The following is a 19,692-nucleotide window of genomic DNA, read 5'->3' as shown; positions in this document are numbered from 1 at the left end:
AGATGGACATCGAGGCCATGGTGGCATTGTCAGTGAAGGCTTGTTATAATGTCTTTGGGCCTTATTTAGAGTTTTGCAAAATGTGAAATCCACCAAATGTCCCTTCTGCAGTATTTGGAGCACCACTAACGTCAAAGCACTCCTAATAGGGAAGACGGACATCTAACACCTTTTGCCGAATGCCCTTTATCACCCCCAAATCCAAATAAGACGCTTTGTCTTTTAGAAGGAGAGGGAATTTATGGCGAGTGACTAAGCTTCACTGCAATATAGTATTACATTCTCTCCTTCCACTACCATACAATAATTCTCCTACAGACAACTCCCTTAACCTTTCCTACAACCACGTACAACCGACTGTTGACCTGATCCTACAAATCTAGAAACCTGTACTAACCGTAATAAATGACTCACTACTGAGTTCGTTTAAAAAAAAATGAATTAAGTAACTCCAAAAAGAAACAACATAAGCAACGTAGTGAAATAGCCAACTTCCATTACAGAATTCAGGAGAATAATAATTATAATAATCAAATTTATAAAGTGCATGGTTACACTAGGCTAGTGTGTTCCCGCGCTGCGGAGGCCTAAGACACCCTTGTGGAAATACAGACCCTACCCGTGTGAGCTCCCTGCTACTCTATTCTGAGGGGAAAAGATACGTTTTCAGCTCCTTACGGAAGGTCATCTCTGAGGTCTCCGTCCTGAGCCTCCACGGGAGTTTGTTCCATTGATGTGCAGCCACAAAGCAAAAGGAGCGCCCGCCCATCCTTGCTCTCCTGATGGTAGGTATGCTGACCTGCCCCTTCCCGCTAGACCTTAATTGACGGGTAGGGGCATTGGAGGTTAGGAGGTTATGGAGGTAGGTGGGCCCCTTCCTCTGTAAAATCCGATAGCTCACACAGAGCGCTTTGAACAGAATTCGCTCCTTAATAGGAAGCCAATGCAGGGTGGCCAAAGCCCTCTTGGAAGGGGCTCTCTTGGGCAGCATCAAAACCAGGCAAGCTGCCTGTTAGACCTGGCATAATTGGCATGAGTCTCTCCTCCATTTGTTTCTGTTGGCCTCCTCTGTTTACGATGTTTTTGCTGGAATATTGCTTTGGGCACTGTGCCACTGCTGATCAGTGCCACAGTGCAAGAGCTCCCTATGTTAAATTGATACATTGATTGGTGTTACCATGATTGGCTTGGTTGACTTACTGTTCAGACCCTAGTCTAGTGCACCGCGTGTGCCAAGGGCATGTAAGTTAACTGCTGCTGGTGGGCTTGCAGCACTGGTTGTGCCACCCACAGAAGCAGCTTATAAAATGTGTCCCAGGCCTGCCACCGCAGAGCCTGCGTGCAGTCCCTGACTGCCATGTCGACTTGGCAAGGAAACCTACTTGCCAGTCTCTACAACCTTCACTTTGCCACATTTCAGACACCTCTATGGTAGGCCCTAGGGCTGGGTGCATTGTGGGTAAAAGGTAGGTCATGCCCTGATGTGTGTGGCATGACCTAATAGTGAATTACAGCCATTTTCGTTTTTCACTATTGAAGGGCTACCTACCTCCCTTAGGCCAGAGTGAGCAGACTGATTATTAACTCCATTATAATCTATCTGACTCAGGGAGCATGGTAGCAGGTCGAGTTTAGTATCCCTGAACTCAGAATTTAATAACACACCCTTTAGGATGGATGGTTTTTAAATTCTGTGTTTGGAAATAGCCCTTTTAGAAAGTGGCTATTTTCTTGTCCAACTATCCACCGGTCTCTGCTGGTTTGGTGTGTGTGTCAGGGGCTGGGTGGCTCCAGAGGTCTGAATGAGTCAGTGTGGGGTGCATGAGGCATCTACACTTCGAGTGGGGGAAGAGTAGTCCCTGATAGCCTGCCCTGCCTGACACAATGCTGGCTCCACCTCCTGCCGGGCGACTGATAGCCCTGCCCCTGCCAGTGACAATATTGGCTCCACCTCCTGCTGGGCGGCTGATGACCCTGCCCTGCTCAGTGAATAGGCCAGGTGCCTTGGCCTGGCAACACCCACAACAAACCCAGTATGGGGGGAATTTCCCTGCTTGGACAAAGGGAACAAAGCAGAACAGGGGTATAAGAGAAGGAACCCTGAACCAAAGAACTTAGATCACTTCTGACAAGGAAACCTCTACCAAGGACAAGAAGCCTGCTGATCCAAGGACTTGCCTCCCCCTTCCGCCCGTGTGCTGTTTGCTGGGGGGAACCTGAAGCTGCTTCTTTATTTTTGCCAAGGGACAAGGAGAGAGGATCTTGGTGTGTACTCTCAAGCTTGCAAGAAAATCTCCAAGGGCTGGAAGAGTGCCAGCCTCCTGTTGAAGTCACAGGGCCAAAGGACTTCACCCTCTACTAAATTGCTGGTTGCTGGAAAGTGTTATTTCCAGTGCACAGGGGAAGTCTGCAGTCTCGACGTCGCCGACGCCGCCAAATCCAGCTCGACATCGTGAGTAACGGCTCCAGTGTTCCGAGCCTTCGACGCCGGCCGCCGGGCCCGATCGACGCCGGTATCGACGCCAGTGAGTAGTGAGTTCGGCTCCAGCTCCAAGCGACCCCGTCTCGATGCCGCTGCTGATTGCATCGACGCGACGCCCTTCTCGACGCCGTGAGCGCTGCTCCGGCTCGACACTTCTCGACGCCGCTGCGGATCGACCCGAATCCGAGGCATGATCGACGCCGACCTCGACGCCGACATCTCGACGCCGTGGATCATCGTTTTCTTCATTTCCAAAGGTACTGTGTTTGTGGGTTCTGTTGCAACTCCAGGCTCGACGTAGCGCTCCTCGCGGTCGACGCTGAACCTTGGGAATATCGTAAACTCGACGTCGTGTGACTCCTGTGGGGGTTACATTGTTGCCAAGAACTGTGTTTTCAGAAGAATACTTATTTTTGATGCTAAAGAACTATTTCCTAATAAGAAACTTTACCTGAACTATTATTTTTCCTTCCAAAGAGAATTTATTAAGATTGTGGTATATTTTTGTCGTTGTTTGGTCTTGTGCTAAGCCTTATATAAAAATACTCTTTTTATAATAACTCCTGTGTTGTGTCCATTTGTAGTGTATTCACTTTATTACTATATGTGGTCATAAATGCTTAACACACTGCCTCTGAGATAAGCCTGTCTGCTCTGCCAAGCTACCAAGGGGGTAAGCAGGGGTTATCTGAGAGTGTAAACCCCTTGCCCTGACTAGAGAAGGTGGGTCCCTATTTGTCAGAAGTGTATACCTCTGCCAACTAGAGACCGCCGGTTCTAACACTGCCGCATTCTGGATGCGTTGTAGCCTCTGAATGCACTTAGTATAAGCTCCCAAGTAGAGGACATTTCCATAGTCCAGCCTTGATGTCACCAAGGCATGGACCATGGTTTTCCTGGCTGTGGTAGGTAGCAGGTCCAGCGATAACACATTAGTTAGCAAACATTATACTGCATGCATAAAGTTATAATCTGGGAACAAAAATTGATGCATTCTGCTAATTCTTTAACAACCCTAAATATAACCTGGTCAATACTTTTATCACTTAACAACAAAATCTTCACTCAATTCCTATCCAAAATAGACAAATGATTTCCAATGAAAAGCAACACACTCTTCCTGATCATTCAGAGGCCCCAAATATCCTAGATGGCTTCTCTCTTAGCAAACCACCCAATAGTCTCACGAGAAATGCGCATGCGCTGGCATCCGCGCATGCGAATTTGTGTGAAGAAGTTACCGGCAAGCAAGAAGAGGGAGCCCCGGGACGCCGCACTGCAGGGAAGGTCATTTTATTTACTTTTTACATTCTTTAAGGTATTTTAAAATGAGGGCGGACGGCGCGTAGTGGGGCTACGCGGAGCGCGCGAGTGTGCTTAGATTTTGCCACACTACGCGCTGCTTCACGTAGCCCCACTACGCCCACTACGCCCAGGGTTAGTGGTGATATGAAGTTTTAATGATTTAAGTGAAAATAGTGCCAAAAAGTGCAAAGCATAAGTGGTTGTTAGAGGTTTCATAGACTTGGACCTAGTTGTGATTTGAGGCCCACCGCGATGTAGCGCATCAGATACACCTAGTAAATTGGTCTGCCTAGGACCTGGAAGTAGTGATGTTCAAAAATGTTTGAAAGTTCCAATTTGAAAAGAGACTTTTCTGTTTTACTAAGGAAAGGTTCAGTTCCCTTGGTGCTCTGGAATAAAAAGTTTTGTAAAAGTTCCCAAACGTATTCACTCCTTTTGATACCCAGACAATCATAGGAGTATGTCCACTGCCAAGGCCCCCAAGACCTCAAAAAGAGCATTTAGAGACTCCAGGAACGAGGTGGATGGCAACAGCAAAATCCTGGCATTTGTAGTTAACACTGGTCAGCTAGGATTCTTCGTAGGATTGTCCTCTTCAGCCTTTACTATGTTCCTGAAGCCACCCACAGGATCAGACTTATGACCCTTGGATATCGTACTGTCCTTGGATTTTGAATGGAAGGGGGCTCTATCCTCATCACGTCCTTCTCACAGTTCACAGATGCCAAGTGCATGTGGGGTGCACTATGGAAATCCTAGTGTCCTCTCATATCTAACACCAAAATCTTGTTTAACGCAGACACTGTACCTACAACAAACCCAGGGACACAAGTCTAGTAGTACAAAAGCAAGGTCCTTCTGCAACCAGACTGGCAGAACCAAACAATTGTCCTAGCGTCCTGTTTGCTTTTCTTTGAAGGGTGCAGAACTTCTGCATTTGCTTCAGATCGACCTTTTGAGCAAGATCTGACGCTGGGTTGTCAACAGGAGGGACACAGCCCCAACATTGCACATTCTATCGAGCTCAGAGAAGTCATCTCTGCCATTCAGGTCAGCCTGTTGTGTGCTCCTGAGGGAATTTCACACCTCAAGAGTCAGATTAGCTGTAAAGCTAATACAAATTAGCCCACTGCAAGCTTGGCAGGTAAAGGGTAACTTTCTAAAAGTCACTTTTCCTCAATATTTATTAAACATCCAACTTCCCCATTTTTGTTTTTAAATAACTATTGAAAATAATGGTTTAACTATTTTTCAGCTGGTTCCATTCCTGAGTTAGCAGGTTTAGTATTTTAATGTCCATTTCTACATAGTACAGTTAGGCCTCCCACCAAGAAAATAGCTGTATGGACTTTGTCACTTAGGGACATGTTGACATTAATTGTTTACATGTCTCACTTTTAAATACAATGCACCCTGCCTTGTTGGCTATAAGACCTACATATGGGTTACTTATTAATATTTAAAATGGGGAGTTTAGCTGTCGCAAATGGTTATTTTAACAAGTCACACTGTAGGTTTAACTGTGGCAGTGAGGGTACAATGGAAAACCTGAGGCTATGTTTTCTACTCACACTAGTAGATGGCACATTAAGTGCTACAGTCCGTAGGTGACATTTAATTTTCCCTGTAGCGTATTTAACTAATTTCTACATGTTTTAGGAGTAAGAGCAGACGCACTGGACAGCTGTGCCCCAATGTGCGGAGTCTAAAAACCAGTGATAAAATGTATCATGGGTTGACCATGCAAAATTGGGAGATTTTCTCACAATGTAATATGCATAGGTTTGTGAAAAGTAAACACATTTCATAAATATTACACATATTCCCCACTCCCCTCACCAAAAACAACATACATGTTACCTTTACATCAGAGGACAACTCTGCAATGACCTTGTATATGATTTAAGGGCAATTTCCAAATTCAACTCATTCAAAACAAACAAATAATGACAGATTCACGAACTAGTGTGGAGGCTAACCCATAATGGTCTCCTCCTCTCCCCCTGGCCTCTTCCCACTGTCAACTCCTTATCATTATATCATCAACTTTAAATGCCTTTTTCACCTTGCTGGCCTTGCTTTTAAGAGGACCCTCTTGGTATGGCCAAATACATTAAAGCCTCCAGAATTATTATCATACAAATAATTACACAAAATTAAATGAATTGGTAAATGATTAATATTTTGGAAGTGAACACTTTCTGCAGGAAACCAATATCTTAGTCTATTCACAAATTGATTTCTGAAGTATGTTAAATTTTGTTTGGTTGCTATATTCATTTTACATCAATAATAAGTTGTTAATTCTTGGTTTTGCAGCACCTATACACAGTACCAAAAGAGGGGTCCTCATCCAGATCACCTTCCCATGGTATGGTATATGGCGTTGTACATCGTTCGGACAGTAAGCATCAGAATGAAGTGGTTGTTTATGAATGGTCTCCTCATCAGCTAAAGGAAGAGATGAACTACATAAAAGATGTGAGTCACTTGATTATTCTTAAGAAAAATACATACCTAGCTTGTAATATGTACACTTATGTATAATGATAAACTTCTGCCAAAAGAAAAATGTTCTAGGGTTTTTATCTGAACTTAGATTCTTTTGTAGGAGGACTGGTGGTAATTTTTAGTTATCTGCACATAGGAAGTAATGAGGCACATGAAACCCAAGAGTATGTAATTTAAGGCTAAACTATAGGTTCATGATATTAAGCATCTAAAGTCTAAATCTATTTAAAATATGTTAAAACCAAATGGGCTGGTTGTGCCATTCATATACTGCTTAACAGAAGCTATTCACATCACTGATGGTGTCTCCATGCAAACTGTACCTGTTGAGGGAGCCACTTGGTGTTCAGTTTCACATGGAATGCATACATTGAATATAATGTGTGTAATTGTGACATCTTTCTCCTCAAGATCATTAGGAAAAACATCAGTTGTAGCACATGATCTAAAATGATTCCTATATTAATCAATATTCATCTGTTTGTTGCTTTTCCTTTTAGTCACATTTGTGCATTGCTCCATAACATAGGAAATTCCCATAGAATGAAACAGCAATCCAATAGGTTTTGTTTAATGAAAGGTGTTGGACCTGGCCTTTTTTGCAGGGTTGTTCCTAAATCTTTTGCCTTCCTCCTGTATTTGTTCTGACCTATTTTTGTGGCTTTAGGACTCTGGGCGCTTTACCACTGCTAATCATTCCTAAAGTGCATATGCTCTCTGTGTAAATTGTAACAGTGAGTGGTTACCATATTGACTTACTGGTAAGTGCCTAGTACAGTGTACTCTGTGTGCACTGGACCTGTTAATCAAAGTCCTGCAACTGCAGTGTATGTGGTTGCAGTTTTAAACTGTCATGTCGACCTGGTAAGTGCACCCTCTGGCCAGGCCTACCTTGCCTTTTCTTACATGTAAGGCACCCCTAAGGTAGGCCCAAGGAAGCCCCATGGGCAGGGTGAAGTGTATGTGAAAGGCAGGACATGTACTGGTGTGTTTTACATGTCCTTATAGTGAAATACTACCAATTTAGTTTTTCACTAATGTGAGGACTATCTCTCCCATAGTTTAACATTGTAGTTGCCTTGTTACATTTTAGAAGTTTAAATTCCCATTGGGAAGATCTAGAGATTTGGATTATGGGCTCTCTGAGCTCAGAATTTAAAACACATCTTTTATAAAAGGTGTTTTTTAAATTGTGTGTTTGAAAATGGCACTTTTCGAAGGTGGGTATTTTCGTGCTTTACCCTCCTGTGCCTCTGCCTGCTTGTGGAATCAACGCCTGGTTCAGACTGTCAGCTGGGATGTTTGTGCATTCACTCTTTTTTTCTTTTTCTATTTTGCTTGGTTCTATAACAAACAAAAAACAATTACATGCACTTTAGAACATGATTACACCGTTGGAAGGTGCATCAGTACAATAGATCAAATCAGTACAACAAGTCAAGAATTTCCCATAAAACATAAATCAGGCATTCAGGGAGTGTCAGCAATACAATTCTGTCTTTGAGTGGTATGGTATCCCACATGGTGCTATTGTGTCCCTTTAAAGAACAGTATCTCATGTAAGTTCAACTCCCTGCTCGTTGATCACGTTGGTGTAGTTCTGCCTCATCTGACTAAATTCCTCATTCCTGTGACAAGGCCTCACCAGATCTGCTTAAAAGATATGTTTTGTATGGCTCCCAATAATCCCTGGGATGGCTTCTGGGAGGAAACAGCTTGCTATACGTGTCAGACTGTGAAGTATAGTACAGCATGTCTGCGTGCCAATCTTTAAGTCATGGTAGTGGACCTCTCGTCCAGTGGATTGCCACTCGGCACTTAGCTAGTAAGAGTCCAATTGCCAGCAACGGGCGTACCTGCTTGTCATTGGAAAGATCCCACCCGATGAGCGCCATCTTGGGGTCTGGTTCCAAATCTGCGCTAATGATGGTCCCCGACACCGGGAACACTTTGCGCCAGTACTGGTAGATCCTCGGGTATTGCCAGGCTAAATGCCAGAACCCTGCGCCCTCCACCCCGCATCTAAGGCAGCTGGAATTTTCTGTTAAACCATTCTGAAACTGACGCTCAGGGGTACACTAAGCTCTGTGCGAAAACTCAAAGTGGAGAAGTCTGCGCCTTCCATTAAGTGAGACTGATCGGGTGCAGGCGCAGCAATACTGCCACTCCTTGTCACTAAGAGGAGCACCCAGATCACGCTGTCATTCCAGTCGAACTTGTAGGACTTCAGACTTGCGTGTGTCTTGTAAATTAGTGTAAAATGTAGTGATCAATTTAGAAGGCTCTTCAGTCTTAATAAACAAAGTAAGTGCCCCCATGATCTGCGGCTCTAGGAAGTCATTGCCTATAAGGGTGTGCCACGTGTGCCTAGCTCTGAGAAAGTGAAATAACACTGCGCCCGCCGGTTGCCTATCTTGCTTTTGTAGCTCCTCCCAGGTTGCCAACCCACCGTCTTTGAAAAAATCACCCATCACATTAATACCTATGGTTTGCAGTGCCTGCCTCGCCCCAGCATCTTGGCCTATCGGGAACCACAAACACCACTGGAGGGGCATTTCTGGAGCATATAAAAAGGCTCCCGCTGCACGCATAATAGTTTCTGCCAGGCTTATGTAGTAACAGCTAACAGCTATAGAATCAAAGATTTGCGGTCTCCGATGAGTAGATTGTGTGAGCGTCTGGGGCAGTGAGAGAGGTGCCGCTGGGTTCTTTTCCAGGTATAAAAAAGGTATGTCTTGTGGGCCATGTATCCAGTAGTGGGTAAATGTACTATTCGCCGCCCTTTAATATTTCTCCAAATCCGGCGCTCCCAGCCCAGCCAATTCGTAGGGCAGAGTAAGTGATTACTACCGAATGCAGGGCTGTTTACCAGCCCAAGCGAGAAGTATCAGCTGCGTACGCCAGCCTTTGAAGAGGAGTTTTGGCAGGGGAATAGGTATGTTTTGGAATAGGAAAAGGAATTACGGCAGGACCACCATTTTCAAGAGAGAAATTCTTCCCATCAAGGACACTGGAAGTTTAACCCACTTATCTATATCTGCAGTCAGCCATTGAGTGGCTCTTCCATAGTTTTCCTGCATCACTCCTGCAGGGTCTGTATGAAATTGAATGCCCAAGTACTGCACCGCATCCGTGGTCCAGTGCAACGGGAACTCCATGTTCGGTTTCGTGGTGCTGGGAGTGAGAGGGAAAATGACAGACTTATCCCAATTTATCCGCAGCCCAGAGCAGCCTCCAAATTGTACCGCCTCTCGCATTATAGGGAAAGGTTCACTTCCGGGTTGTAAACGTATAGTAAGGTGTCATCTGCATAGGCTGATGTGTTTAACATGTACATGGGGAACCTCAGCCCCCTGTGCCTGTGATATTCACGAATGGCACAAGCCAATGGTTCAGCCAGTATCGCATATAATAAGGGGGATAGAGGGCAACCCTGTTGCGTGCCCCGGGTAATGTCAAATGATTGGGAAACTTTGTCACCTATACTCACTCTAGCTGTGGGTAATGTGTATTGTACTGTCACTAGACGGAGGAATATATTTCCGACTCGTATTTTTTTGCAGCACCGCGAACATAAAACTCCACTCCGAGGAGTCAAATGCCTTCTCGGCATCGAGAAAAACTGCCGCTGCCTTCACGTCAGGATTCAAGTTTTGTACAGTACCAAACAACGTTCTAAGATTTTGAGACAGGTTACGACCAGGGACAAACCCCGCCTTTTCCGGCAGAACAATGCCCGGTAGTAGAAGTCCCAGCCTATTAGCCATTATCTTTACATAGAGCTTGGCATCAACATTAATCAGAGATAAGCAAGTACTATGTGATTTACCCGGTTTCAACAGGGTGACAATTAACGCTTCACGTATAGAGGGCGGCATGCCATTTCTTCATATGGCATTTTGAGATGGGGGATCAACAAATCTTGGAATTTCTTTTAAAAGGCTGTCGAGAGTCCATCCGCCCCCGGAGCTTTCCCAGTTGCCATTCCCTGCAGTGTGTCTCGTATCTCATCAGATGTTAAGGGTGCTATTAAGTGTTCCCTATGTTCAGGTACTAGCCATGGCATTTTGATTTTTTTTTTTTTTTTTGCAACATATTTTTATTGACATTTTCAGATTTAATATACCGTACAACATACAAATCTTTCCAGTAATTATGGCATAACGTACAGTATGCGGTATCACACACCTAGCCATGGCATTTTGATATATGACAAGTATTCTTCTAGTGCGAACTTGTCTGTAGGGACTCAAAGTGTATAATGTTTGATAATAAGATCGAAAATGGGAAGCTATGTCTGGAGTGCTTATCGGGTCCCCGCCATCATTTGTCATGCCCACCATTTTATCTAGTTCCCTCTGGGGTCGCAATAGTGCTGCCATAGTGGTGCCTGGCCATTCCTGTTCCCCATAGCAGCGGGCCGTTGCATATTTCCCCATGTGCTTGACTTCATCATTGGATTCAGCAATGAACTCAACCAATTTCTTTTTAAGGTCGATGGTAGCTTGAGCGCTCCCTTCGCCCGTCATACTCTGTTCTAGTTGACCTATTTCCCTTTCCAGTGTTCCTAATCTGCTTCGAATGGAGCGCAGAGCATCCGCATGTGTGGAAATTGCCACCCCTCTGATGTAGACTTTAAATGTTTCCCCCACCGTGACAAACGATAACGTCCTCACATTGTCAGTGAAGAAATGTTCTATTGCTGTCACCCTACCTTCTCTGAACACAGAAAAGGGAAATTGCCATATGGACAGTGGGATTCGTGGTGCCCTGTATTGTAGAACAAGACAGACAGAGAAGTGGTCAGGATATGTATTTGGGAAGTGTGCACAGGCCGCTACTCTAGAGTCCTGCCCCCCTGACACTAGCCTGTAGTCAATTCTAGTGTGAGTGTCATAGACAGAGGAATAATGTGTGTAACCCTTCTGACAGGGTAACCTATGTCTCAAAATATCTATGAGCCCTTCTGAGTTCATTATATCCTGTATCGCTACTGCGATAGCTGCTGGACGCCTGGGCGGGCCCTGGGTTCTATCCATGTTAGGGTCTAAAATGCAGTTGAAGTCACCTCCCCAAATCTGTGAGACACCTTTCCACTGAACCAGTCTGGCCACTTATGAAGTATAGAACTGGGGATCATCGTAGTTGGGGCCATATAGTCCCACTAGGAGGAACCTCAACTATCCCCACTTACAAAGGGCCACCACATACCTGCCCTGTGGATCTTGTAGCAAGCCTTTCATCTCCACTCCCGCTTTCCTGTCAAGCCAAATCAAAACCCCTCTGGCATGGGATGTTTAATCTGCAGAATAACAGATCCCCTGTAATTTGCGATGCACTTCCCAACTGCGCTCTGGGGTGAGATGTGTCTCCTGTAGAATTGCGATAGCCACAGAGTGACGCTTTAACTAAGCGCACACTCGTCTAACTTTCCTACTATCAATTAATCCGCGAACATTCCAGGTGATGAGTTGAAGGACCTGCGCTGACTCACCTAACTCAGCCATTAGTAATACTCACACATTTCAATGGACAAACTCCCCTTGCCTGTAATATGTACTGTTTGTGACTGCTGTCGCGTTTTTACCTCAAGGCGCATCTTCCCTCTACTGTAACTGCTGTTCCCTCCCACGCCATGAGAACCCCCAACAGTCGCAGCCATCAGATCTGTCCCCCCATCCCTTGTAACAAAATAGTACCCTGAAAAGAACAATGCAAATGATGTGATGCATTTGGGGGCAGATGTTGCCATCCTGTCTTTCTCCCTACACCACCCATATGATACTGATAATCACAATTGACTTTGACGACGTGGCACTGTGTGGGGCTGAACCACATACGGCCAGTAAACCCCATGATCATATCAAGCAGTCCAACATACTGCACAATGCCAGTTTCCTGGGCACCCTCAGTCTATGTGTTCTAATTATGGCAGAGTTCGCAAGAACCCCCTCCCATCATGGTATTTTGTACTCCATGTTTAGGGCCCAAAGCTTCTTTTTGACCAGAAAGAAGAGTCTACGCGCTTCTTGTACTTGCACAGTGAAGTCGGGTAACAGGGACAATTCCATTCTTTCATGACGAAGTGCTCCCAGTTCTCTGGCTTTTCGAAAGCAATCTTGCTATTATGGGTCGAGGGGCAGATCCCAGTATCGGCTTTGGTGCCAAGGAACCAAGTGTCTTGTTTCGTCGAGATCTCGCTTCGAGATGTTCTGCCTTGGATTGTAGTGCTTGCAGGATTTTATCCCTCTATTTATCCGTATCTGCGTCAGCTCGAATTACATCCTCCACGTCCGATATGCGTTGTTCCGCCACGTCGAGTCTGCCTCCATGTTTATCCAGTCTCTCCAACATCCTGTCCATGTGGAATAAGAGCGCATCTATTTTGCTGTTTATCTTAGAGAGACTTTGCTGGGTTGTACGAAACGCCTGCTTCATATTTATGTCCGCAGCAGCGTCTGGTTCATCCGAGGCGGGATCATGTTCGACAGGCGTGGGCTCTTTTGCTCTAGGGGTTTTGCAAATGTCGCATTGCAGCTTGGGCTAAAGTTAATCTGTTTTGCCCATGATGGCGGTGCCGCTGCGGCACGACTGTACTTGTCGGGGCGTAGCACTGGTACAGATCAATATGCGCTCGGATGTCTAGCACTGCTTAAGGTCTAGGCACAGGCCAGATATCAATGGCCGCCACCCGAACTCTTTTGTTGCCACTCTCCGAGTGTCTCTTGTGGTTAATGGCGGGGTGGGGGGAGTGGTTATTACCCAAGTGTTTCTGTTTGCAGGCACTGCAGTCTCATCACGCACTCACAGGACCAATGGGCACACCGGATCACTAATTCTCATGTTATGCGCACTCCATTGCTTCCTCCGAGAGTGCGCTCTGAATAGTCGAATGTTTAAGATGTGCCCAATCTCAGCCTGCACACTTATGAAGGCTCACGTCCTGCAGACTCCACCGCACTGTAGTACACGCAGGCCTACGTCCGCTCTGAGCCAACAGTCATTGTACTAAGTGGCCTCTTGCTGGCTAAATACCGCTGAAGATACGGCCCCTGCGGTCCGGTTTTTATTGGTAGCGGGCTGCTTGCCGGATAATTTGTGCCTCTGCCCAACAGTTCCGCTTACCGCGGTCTCCAGCTATGCAGCACGAGTCCCCAGTTCAGGCTCTCGATCTCCGATGCCAGATCAGACGCGCCCTTCCTTGGTCAGCTACATTAGACCGTGTGGTGTCTGGCACATCGCCACGGTCTTCGTTGGACGCTTCTAGTCAGAAAGCGTGTACCCGACAGGAACGCGGCAAGTCTACACACAGCCGGGGAACTTCCTACGCTCCAACGCCCGCGATGCGTCACAGCCCACAGCTCCGGAGTAGCAGCTGCAATTCAGATGGTGGTTAGCTCATCCGATAGCATGTAGCAGCAACTACAATATTCCCCACACAGCGGCAGGATTTGTAGGAGGATTATGCAGGATAATTGATGGCGATCGGGAGAGCTCGCCTAGATTGCCGCCATCTTGACGACAGGCAAGCTCCACCTCCCCGTTTGTGCATTCACTCTTGACGGGCATACAAAGGAAGCTGAGGTGTGCCCTGCATATCCTGTAGGCCCTTCACCAGGCTGATGGGCCATCCTGAGCTAGGGTGGTGGGAGGAGTTGTCTCTGACACCTAAATAGGGCTGTGCCTGGCCTCTCACAAGGCTGTCTCTGCACCCCTGTAGAGTGTCTGAAGCCAAGGCAGAGCAAGGCAGGATCTTGTGGGCAACAAAGACTTTTCTTTGAAGGATATAAGCATTGGACCTAAAACCCCAGACTTTTAGAACACTTCTGGATTGAGGATCCTGCCAAGAAGACGAGCTGAAGAGCTGTCAGGAGATGTACTGCCTCTTTACTGTTTTGCTTTGCTGGTTTGGCCTGAAGTTGCTGCTTCTGTCTGTGAGCAGTGAAGGAACTGGACATTGCTGTTTTGATCCTGCTTTTCAGGTTTCTCCAAGGGCTTGGCACCGTCACCAATACAATGTGCAAAGCAATGGGGTAACCCAGTATCCCTCAGAACCTCAGCATGTATACTAAAAACAACAATCGGTTCTGTCGGGTAGACAGCAATTTCTTTGTAATTCTTTATATTTAAAATGGTGATTGAAATGTACAAGAAACACACAGAAGGACTGATACAGTATATTATTATCAAACAATGAGCAAAATATTTACTGTTTGTTTCTCAATTATTCATACAATGGGTCAACAATTGCCATGCCTAATGAAAAGGAACAAAAGGCTGTTCGGTATTGGTTGACAGAATCACACCAATACGTAGCAGTAAATTTCAAACGCGGCGTGTCTGTTTGATTGAGGCATCATTCAGTCTCTTTTGACATTATGACGGCGGCCGGATTCAAGGAAATGTGCCTGGGCGTGATTCTGTCAGATTTACACTGACCACAAGTGCAACATTATTTGTCATTCAACTTCTCATCCGATCCACCTCCGCTAATCTGGCTTTGAGTGTTGTGATTCTCCTAGACATTCAGAATTCGATTATGGATCTCCAGATGGATGATTCCACTGGTGCCTTATACCTCTAGGCCGAACTCGTCAATTGGGAGTCTGCCTACCTTCTAATATCTGGCTGTCCTACACTACTCCTGTCCTGATGAAGACCCGCTTTTGACCTCCTCAACTTAGGCTGTGTGTTGGGGTCGACACATCGACGGTTTTCTTGTCCATCCATGTCTGATAATGCCCTTCTAGCACAGAATCTGTACAATCATTAGGCTAAGGGCAAATGTTTTGAATTTGTAACTGGACCTGTTTTTGTTGTAAATATATGTACAGTATTATGTCACACTTATGTATAAATACACAGATTTTGTCACTTTTGTCTTATACTCACGAAGTCACTATGCTCACGCTCTAACGCTCTGTTTTTATCAATTGAATTACCGGACAGCCTTTTGTTCGTTTTGATTAGGTGTGGCAATTGTTGACCCATTGTATGAATAATTGAGAAACAAACAGTAAATATTTTGCTCATTGTTTGATAATAATATACTATATCAATCCTTCTGTGTGTTTCTTGTACATTTCAATCACTGTCACCAATACAGCTTCCTGCACCAATGTCGTGGTCATCGCTCGCTGGGAGAGCACAGCACCAACCCTGATGACACCGCAGCCCTGGTCTCACTAATGATGACGCGTCTCGCTGACATCGACGCCGCTGCCTGCATTGTGGCCATGGGCACCGCCTTATTGCACCGACTGCTCTGCAACGTTGGTCTCAACGACGCCTAATCAATGTCACCGACTCCACTGCTTGCACCACAGCCATGGTCACTGCCTCGCCTTGGGCTGCCGACAACAGTGCCATTGGTGCCAATGCTCCAGGATGGATGCCACATCGCTACCTGCACCTAAGCCACGGACACCGCATCATGACGAGCACGACGCACCACCCGCGACAACACCAAGTCCCATCTCCGCCTACGCCAGTGCTCCTGACTTCAATCATACCAAGTTCGACCTGCAATGTGTGTGACTTCAAGGACTCACCGACTTCTGCTCCAATTTGCAACACCGACGCTTCGCAACTCCATTGACGCCTCACCGCAGCACTTCACCGCAAGGTCCTCAAGGCCTCTTCAACTCAAAGGTACTGTTTGTGGGTCTTTCCCAACGCCCTTACCGGCCCTCGACTCCTTTGAGGTTGGACTGAACTGTTGGATCTGTTGGTCATGACATCACGATAGCGCCGGTTGGTGCTATCCACTTCAAGGAACTGTATTTTTGAAATATGCTTGCGTATGCTGGGACTTTGTCATTTTGGTCGTTTCGATTAAATAAATATTGGCTATTTGTATATACTGGTGTGGTGTCCATTTGTAGTGTTTTTACTGTTATTGTGTGTTCTATGTACAAATTATTTATACATTGCCAAAGCCTGACTGCTTTGTCAAGCTACTCAGGTGGTAAGCATGGGGTGCCTACCCTAGCCAACTAGAAACCCTATTTTAAGAAAAAACAAAATAAGAGGAAAAAGTTCCCGCACACCAGCACACCAAATGCAAAAACATTTTTGCATGGATTGTGTTTGCTCTCTAAACTAGTATAGACCAGCCATCTAAATACTAGGATTTTTTTCTTAACACTGTTGAACTATTTTTAGGCCCAGAATCGACCTATGTTTCATGTTCACTTTTCTGATTAGGAATAATAGAGATACAATTACATCCTTTACTGTCTTTCGCAAACCCATTTTTCTGCATCTCAAACCATCAATACTGCTCTCTGCCGTAAACATGGTCAGTGAGGGGGCCATCTTCGTGTATCATTTGAGAAAGAGATCACACCACCACATGAGTCGACTCTGATAAAAGCTGGTTTGACCGTGTCATTGCTATTTTTATTGATTTTGGGAGGTAAAAGTAGGTGACGAGGAAGGTGAAAATGCTGCTGGGGGTATTTTATCCATTCTCTGTTGGGAAAACCTTTCATGGGGCGGATAATGTGGATTTCTAGTTGATCTAAACTTCGATTTAATCCCTGTGGGCATTGATTCTCACAGTCTAGAGTTTGACTCATCTCCTTACCAGTGCCCTGCCTCCCCTATTGAAATATTTGACTTATCCCATATATGCCTTAACTGCAGTATGTTTCAAATGTTTTGTTTTTAACAGTTCTAGGATACAACATCTCATCAAGGTGAGCTTGAGCAAAAATGGAGCCCAAACTAGTGCACTAAAACATATGGAGCCTCATGATTCCAGTAATATAAGTAATTGCACACCTCTGCTTGAAAGTGTTCTAATTTAAAGATACATAAATAAGAACAAATTAGGAGAATTTAGTAGCAGCCAAAGAACTAGGCAATGTTTCTGTCAACATGGGCTCTGATGCACCTGGGGTAATTTGTGGATATCTGGTTTCAGTATAAGTCCTACAACATAGACATCATGTGAATTAAGAGAAAACAACTCTTAGCATTTAGGACGTGCCCCTTTTTGCATGGTTTCCCCCCACTTTTTGCCTAAATGTTGATGTACTTTGACTGAGTGTGCCCTGGGTTCCTGCCAACCAGGTACACCGGGCCTATGTTCTTTCCCCAAACTGTACTGTTGCAAAACCCAATTGGCACCTCTCTGGCCACATGTAAGTCCCTTATAAAAGGTACCACAGGTACCAAGTACACTGTGACCAGGGAAGGCCTCTAATTGCTGCAGCACTTATTGTGCCACATTAGAGGCCCTGTACCTTTACACACTTCCACAGCCATGGCAGGATGCGTGTTTTGGTGCAGAACAAAGTGACGAGTCGACATGGCACACATCCCTGTGTGCCATGTCTACAATCCACTGCCTTGGCATAGGTAAGCCACCCCTCTGGCTGGGTGCAAAATACCAGTGGTGAGGGTACAGGTGCATGAGCCCTGTATCCCTACAGTGTCTAAGTCAATTCTTAGACATTATGAGTGCAGCAATGCCATAAAGAGTTCAAGATCTGGCAGTTTGTCATTATGAACTCCACAGCACCATTATGGCTTTACTGAAAACTGCTAAGTGTGGTATCAAACTTCTCAACACATTATACTATGATGCCAGTGTGGGATTTAATGAAAAATGCACTCAGAGGGCATCTTAGAGATGCCCCCTGAAAACGACCCAACTCTAGTGTCTTGGCTGAGTGGCTGCTCGCCAGCCGCCACCACCAGACATTTTTCTGGACCCCTGGGTTGGGAGCCAGCTGCTCTCGGAGTCCTGAAACAAAGCACATCCTGGGACGAAGTGCCAAACCTCCTCCCCCAGGATGAGCAGGGTCCATGAAGGGGAAGCTTCAAAGGCTTGCTACCGTTGTGAGCTAACCCAGCCATTTGCTGCTCCCAGTAACTGACTCCCACTGGTTCTGAACCCCACTTTGGGTGGGAGAATGGTCAGGAAAACCAAGTTAGGAAGAGAGGTGGGCCCACCTTTGCCAACCCCACTCAAGGGGGGGAGGCGATGTAGTGCTTGTTCTGGCCATTGGGCCTTTTATTGCTCCACACACCAACGACCTTGCTTAGCCTGTTCGCTAATGTGGGGTTCCTGAACTCTGCATCTGGCCTCCTCTGTGCAGCTGGCGGTGGGAACCAAGTGTGCATCTGATCCAGTCCTACTTACGGACAGTAACCTCAGTTTTGTTCTTTCAGGACTGAGAGTCTCGTGAGTAACCCTGCAAAACTGTAATTGTATTTTAAACCGCATTAATTTCCTTCCCTTCTCTTAGGAAATTTATCAGAGATACCTCTGAGTAAGTAAAGTAACTATAAAGTAGTTTCAAGTGTTTATTGCCAAAGTTTAAAAACCTGTAACAAAAAACAAGTTGATGACAAATGCCGATTCGTGATACCTTGCCTTTGAGAGTACAATTTTGCCTTTGGTTTGGTTCTAGTAATAACTAACACTAAATAATATTTATAAACAAACAAATTGGTCTGAGTTCAGCCATTGAGTGTGTGACATAATTTCTTGCCTGAGTGCGTGCAGTACATTCTTAGGACTACCCTCTGATAAAGCCTTATTACTCGCCCATTCTACCTCAAACAGTGAGTAAGGTATTATCTACTTTTACATCTGCCTACCTTTGGGGATCCATTGGACTCTGTGCACACTATAACTCACTTTGGTAGAGTATATACAGAGCCAGCTTCCTACAGCATGGTACTAATTGATTGAGAACAAAAGGGTTTTATCTAGCATAATCTTTTTGATGACGAGCATAACATAAAGAAATACAACCCAATGAAGATAACGGTTTACAACGTGCTCACCTGGAATGTCAGAACTTTGAGCAATATAGCAAAAATATACAGCATATATTCATATTTAAAATGCGAGGGATTGATTCTGCGTTTTTGCATGAAACTCACATGGGCAAAATTGAAGGGCTGAAGTTAAAATAAATAATAATTTTTAAAAAGATGGCAGGACACATGTATATTACAAAGTACTTAATGTTTGCTAGAGCTGCCCTAATAAATCCTAGTGTGTACTTTGTGATAGAGGAATGCATTGTGGATTAATGAGACAGATACATAATACTAGTAGACAGATTAGATGGTGAATGAGTGCGGTTTCCACCACTGTAGGGGACCACAGCAAAACAAGCTGCCAGTAGATTTCTTGTATGGCTGACAAACTGAATATTGCTTTTTTTATGGAAGGCTGATTATCCCCTAGATGGGGAGTACACCTATTATTCTCATGTACACACACCTAACACTGAGCATAGATAACTTGCAAACCTTTATTGTTGGGCTGCATATAGGAACAAGACGTAATTGGATCATAACTCACTCAAGCTAGTAATGAGATAGTGGACACACAGGTCATGTATTCCGACATGGAGGCTTCAGTCGATAGC

General features: G+C 45.2%; 1 protein-coding gene across 3 annotated transcripts in view; it reads left to right on the top strand.

Annotated features, from left to right (window-relative positions):
* Window positions 1-19,692, top strand: part of MYZAP (myocardial zonula adherens protein) — a 476,299-nt gene that overhangs the window by 176,307 nt on the left and 280,300 nt on the right. For all 3 annotated transcript variants that reach the window (XM_085644097.1, XM_085644095.1, XM_085644096.1), the window contains exon 4: window positions 6,107-6,268. In XM_085644097.1, coding sequence (XP_085500223.1) covers window positions 6,107-6,268 — 162 coding nt within the window. The remainder of the gene's footprint in view (window positions 1-6,106; window positions 6,269-19,692) is intronic.

Source organism: Triturus cristatus, chromosome 3_1, assembly GCF_964204655.1.
Source record: "Triturus cristatus chromosome 3_1, aTriCri1.1, whole genome shotgun sequence".
NCBI lineage: Eukaryota > Metazoa > Chordata > Amphibia > Caudata > Salamandridae > Triturus > Triturus cristatus.
This window is presented reverse-complemented; position numbering and strand designations above follow the sequence as displayed.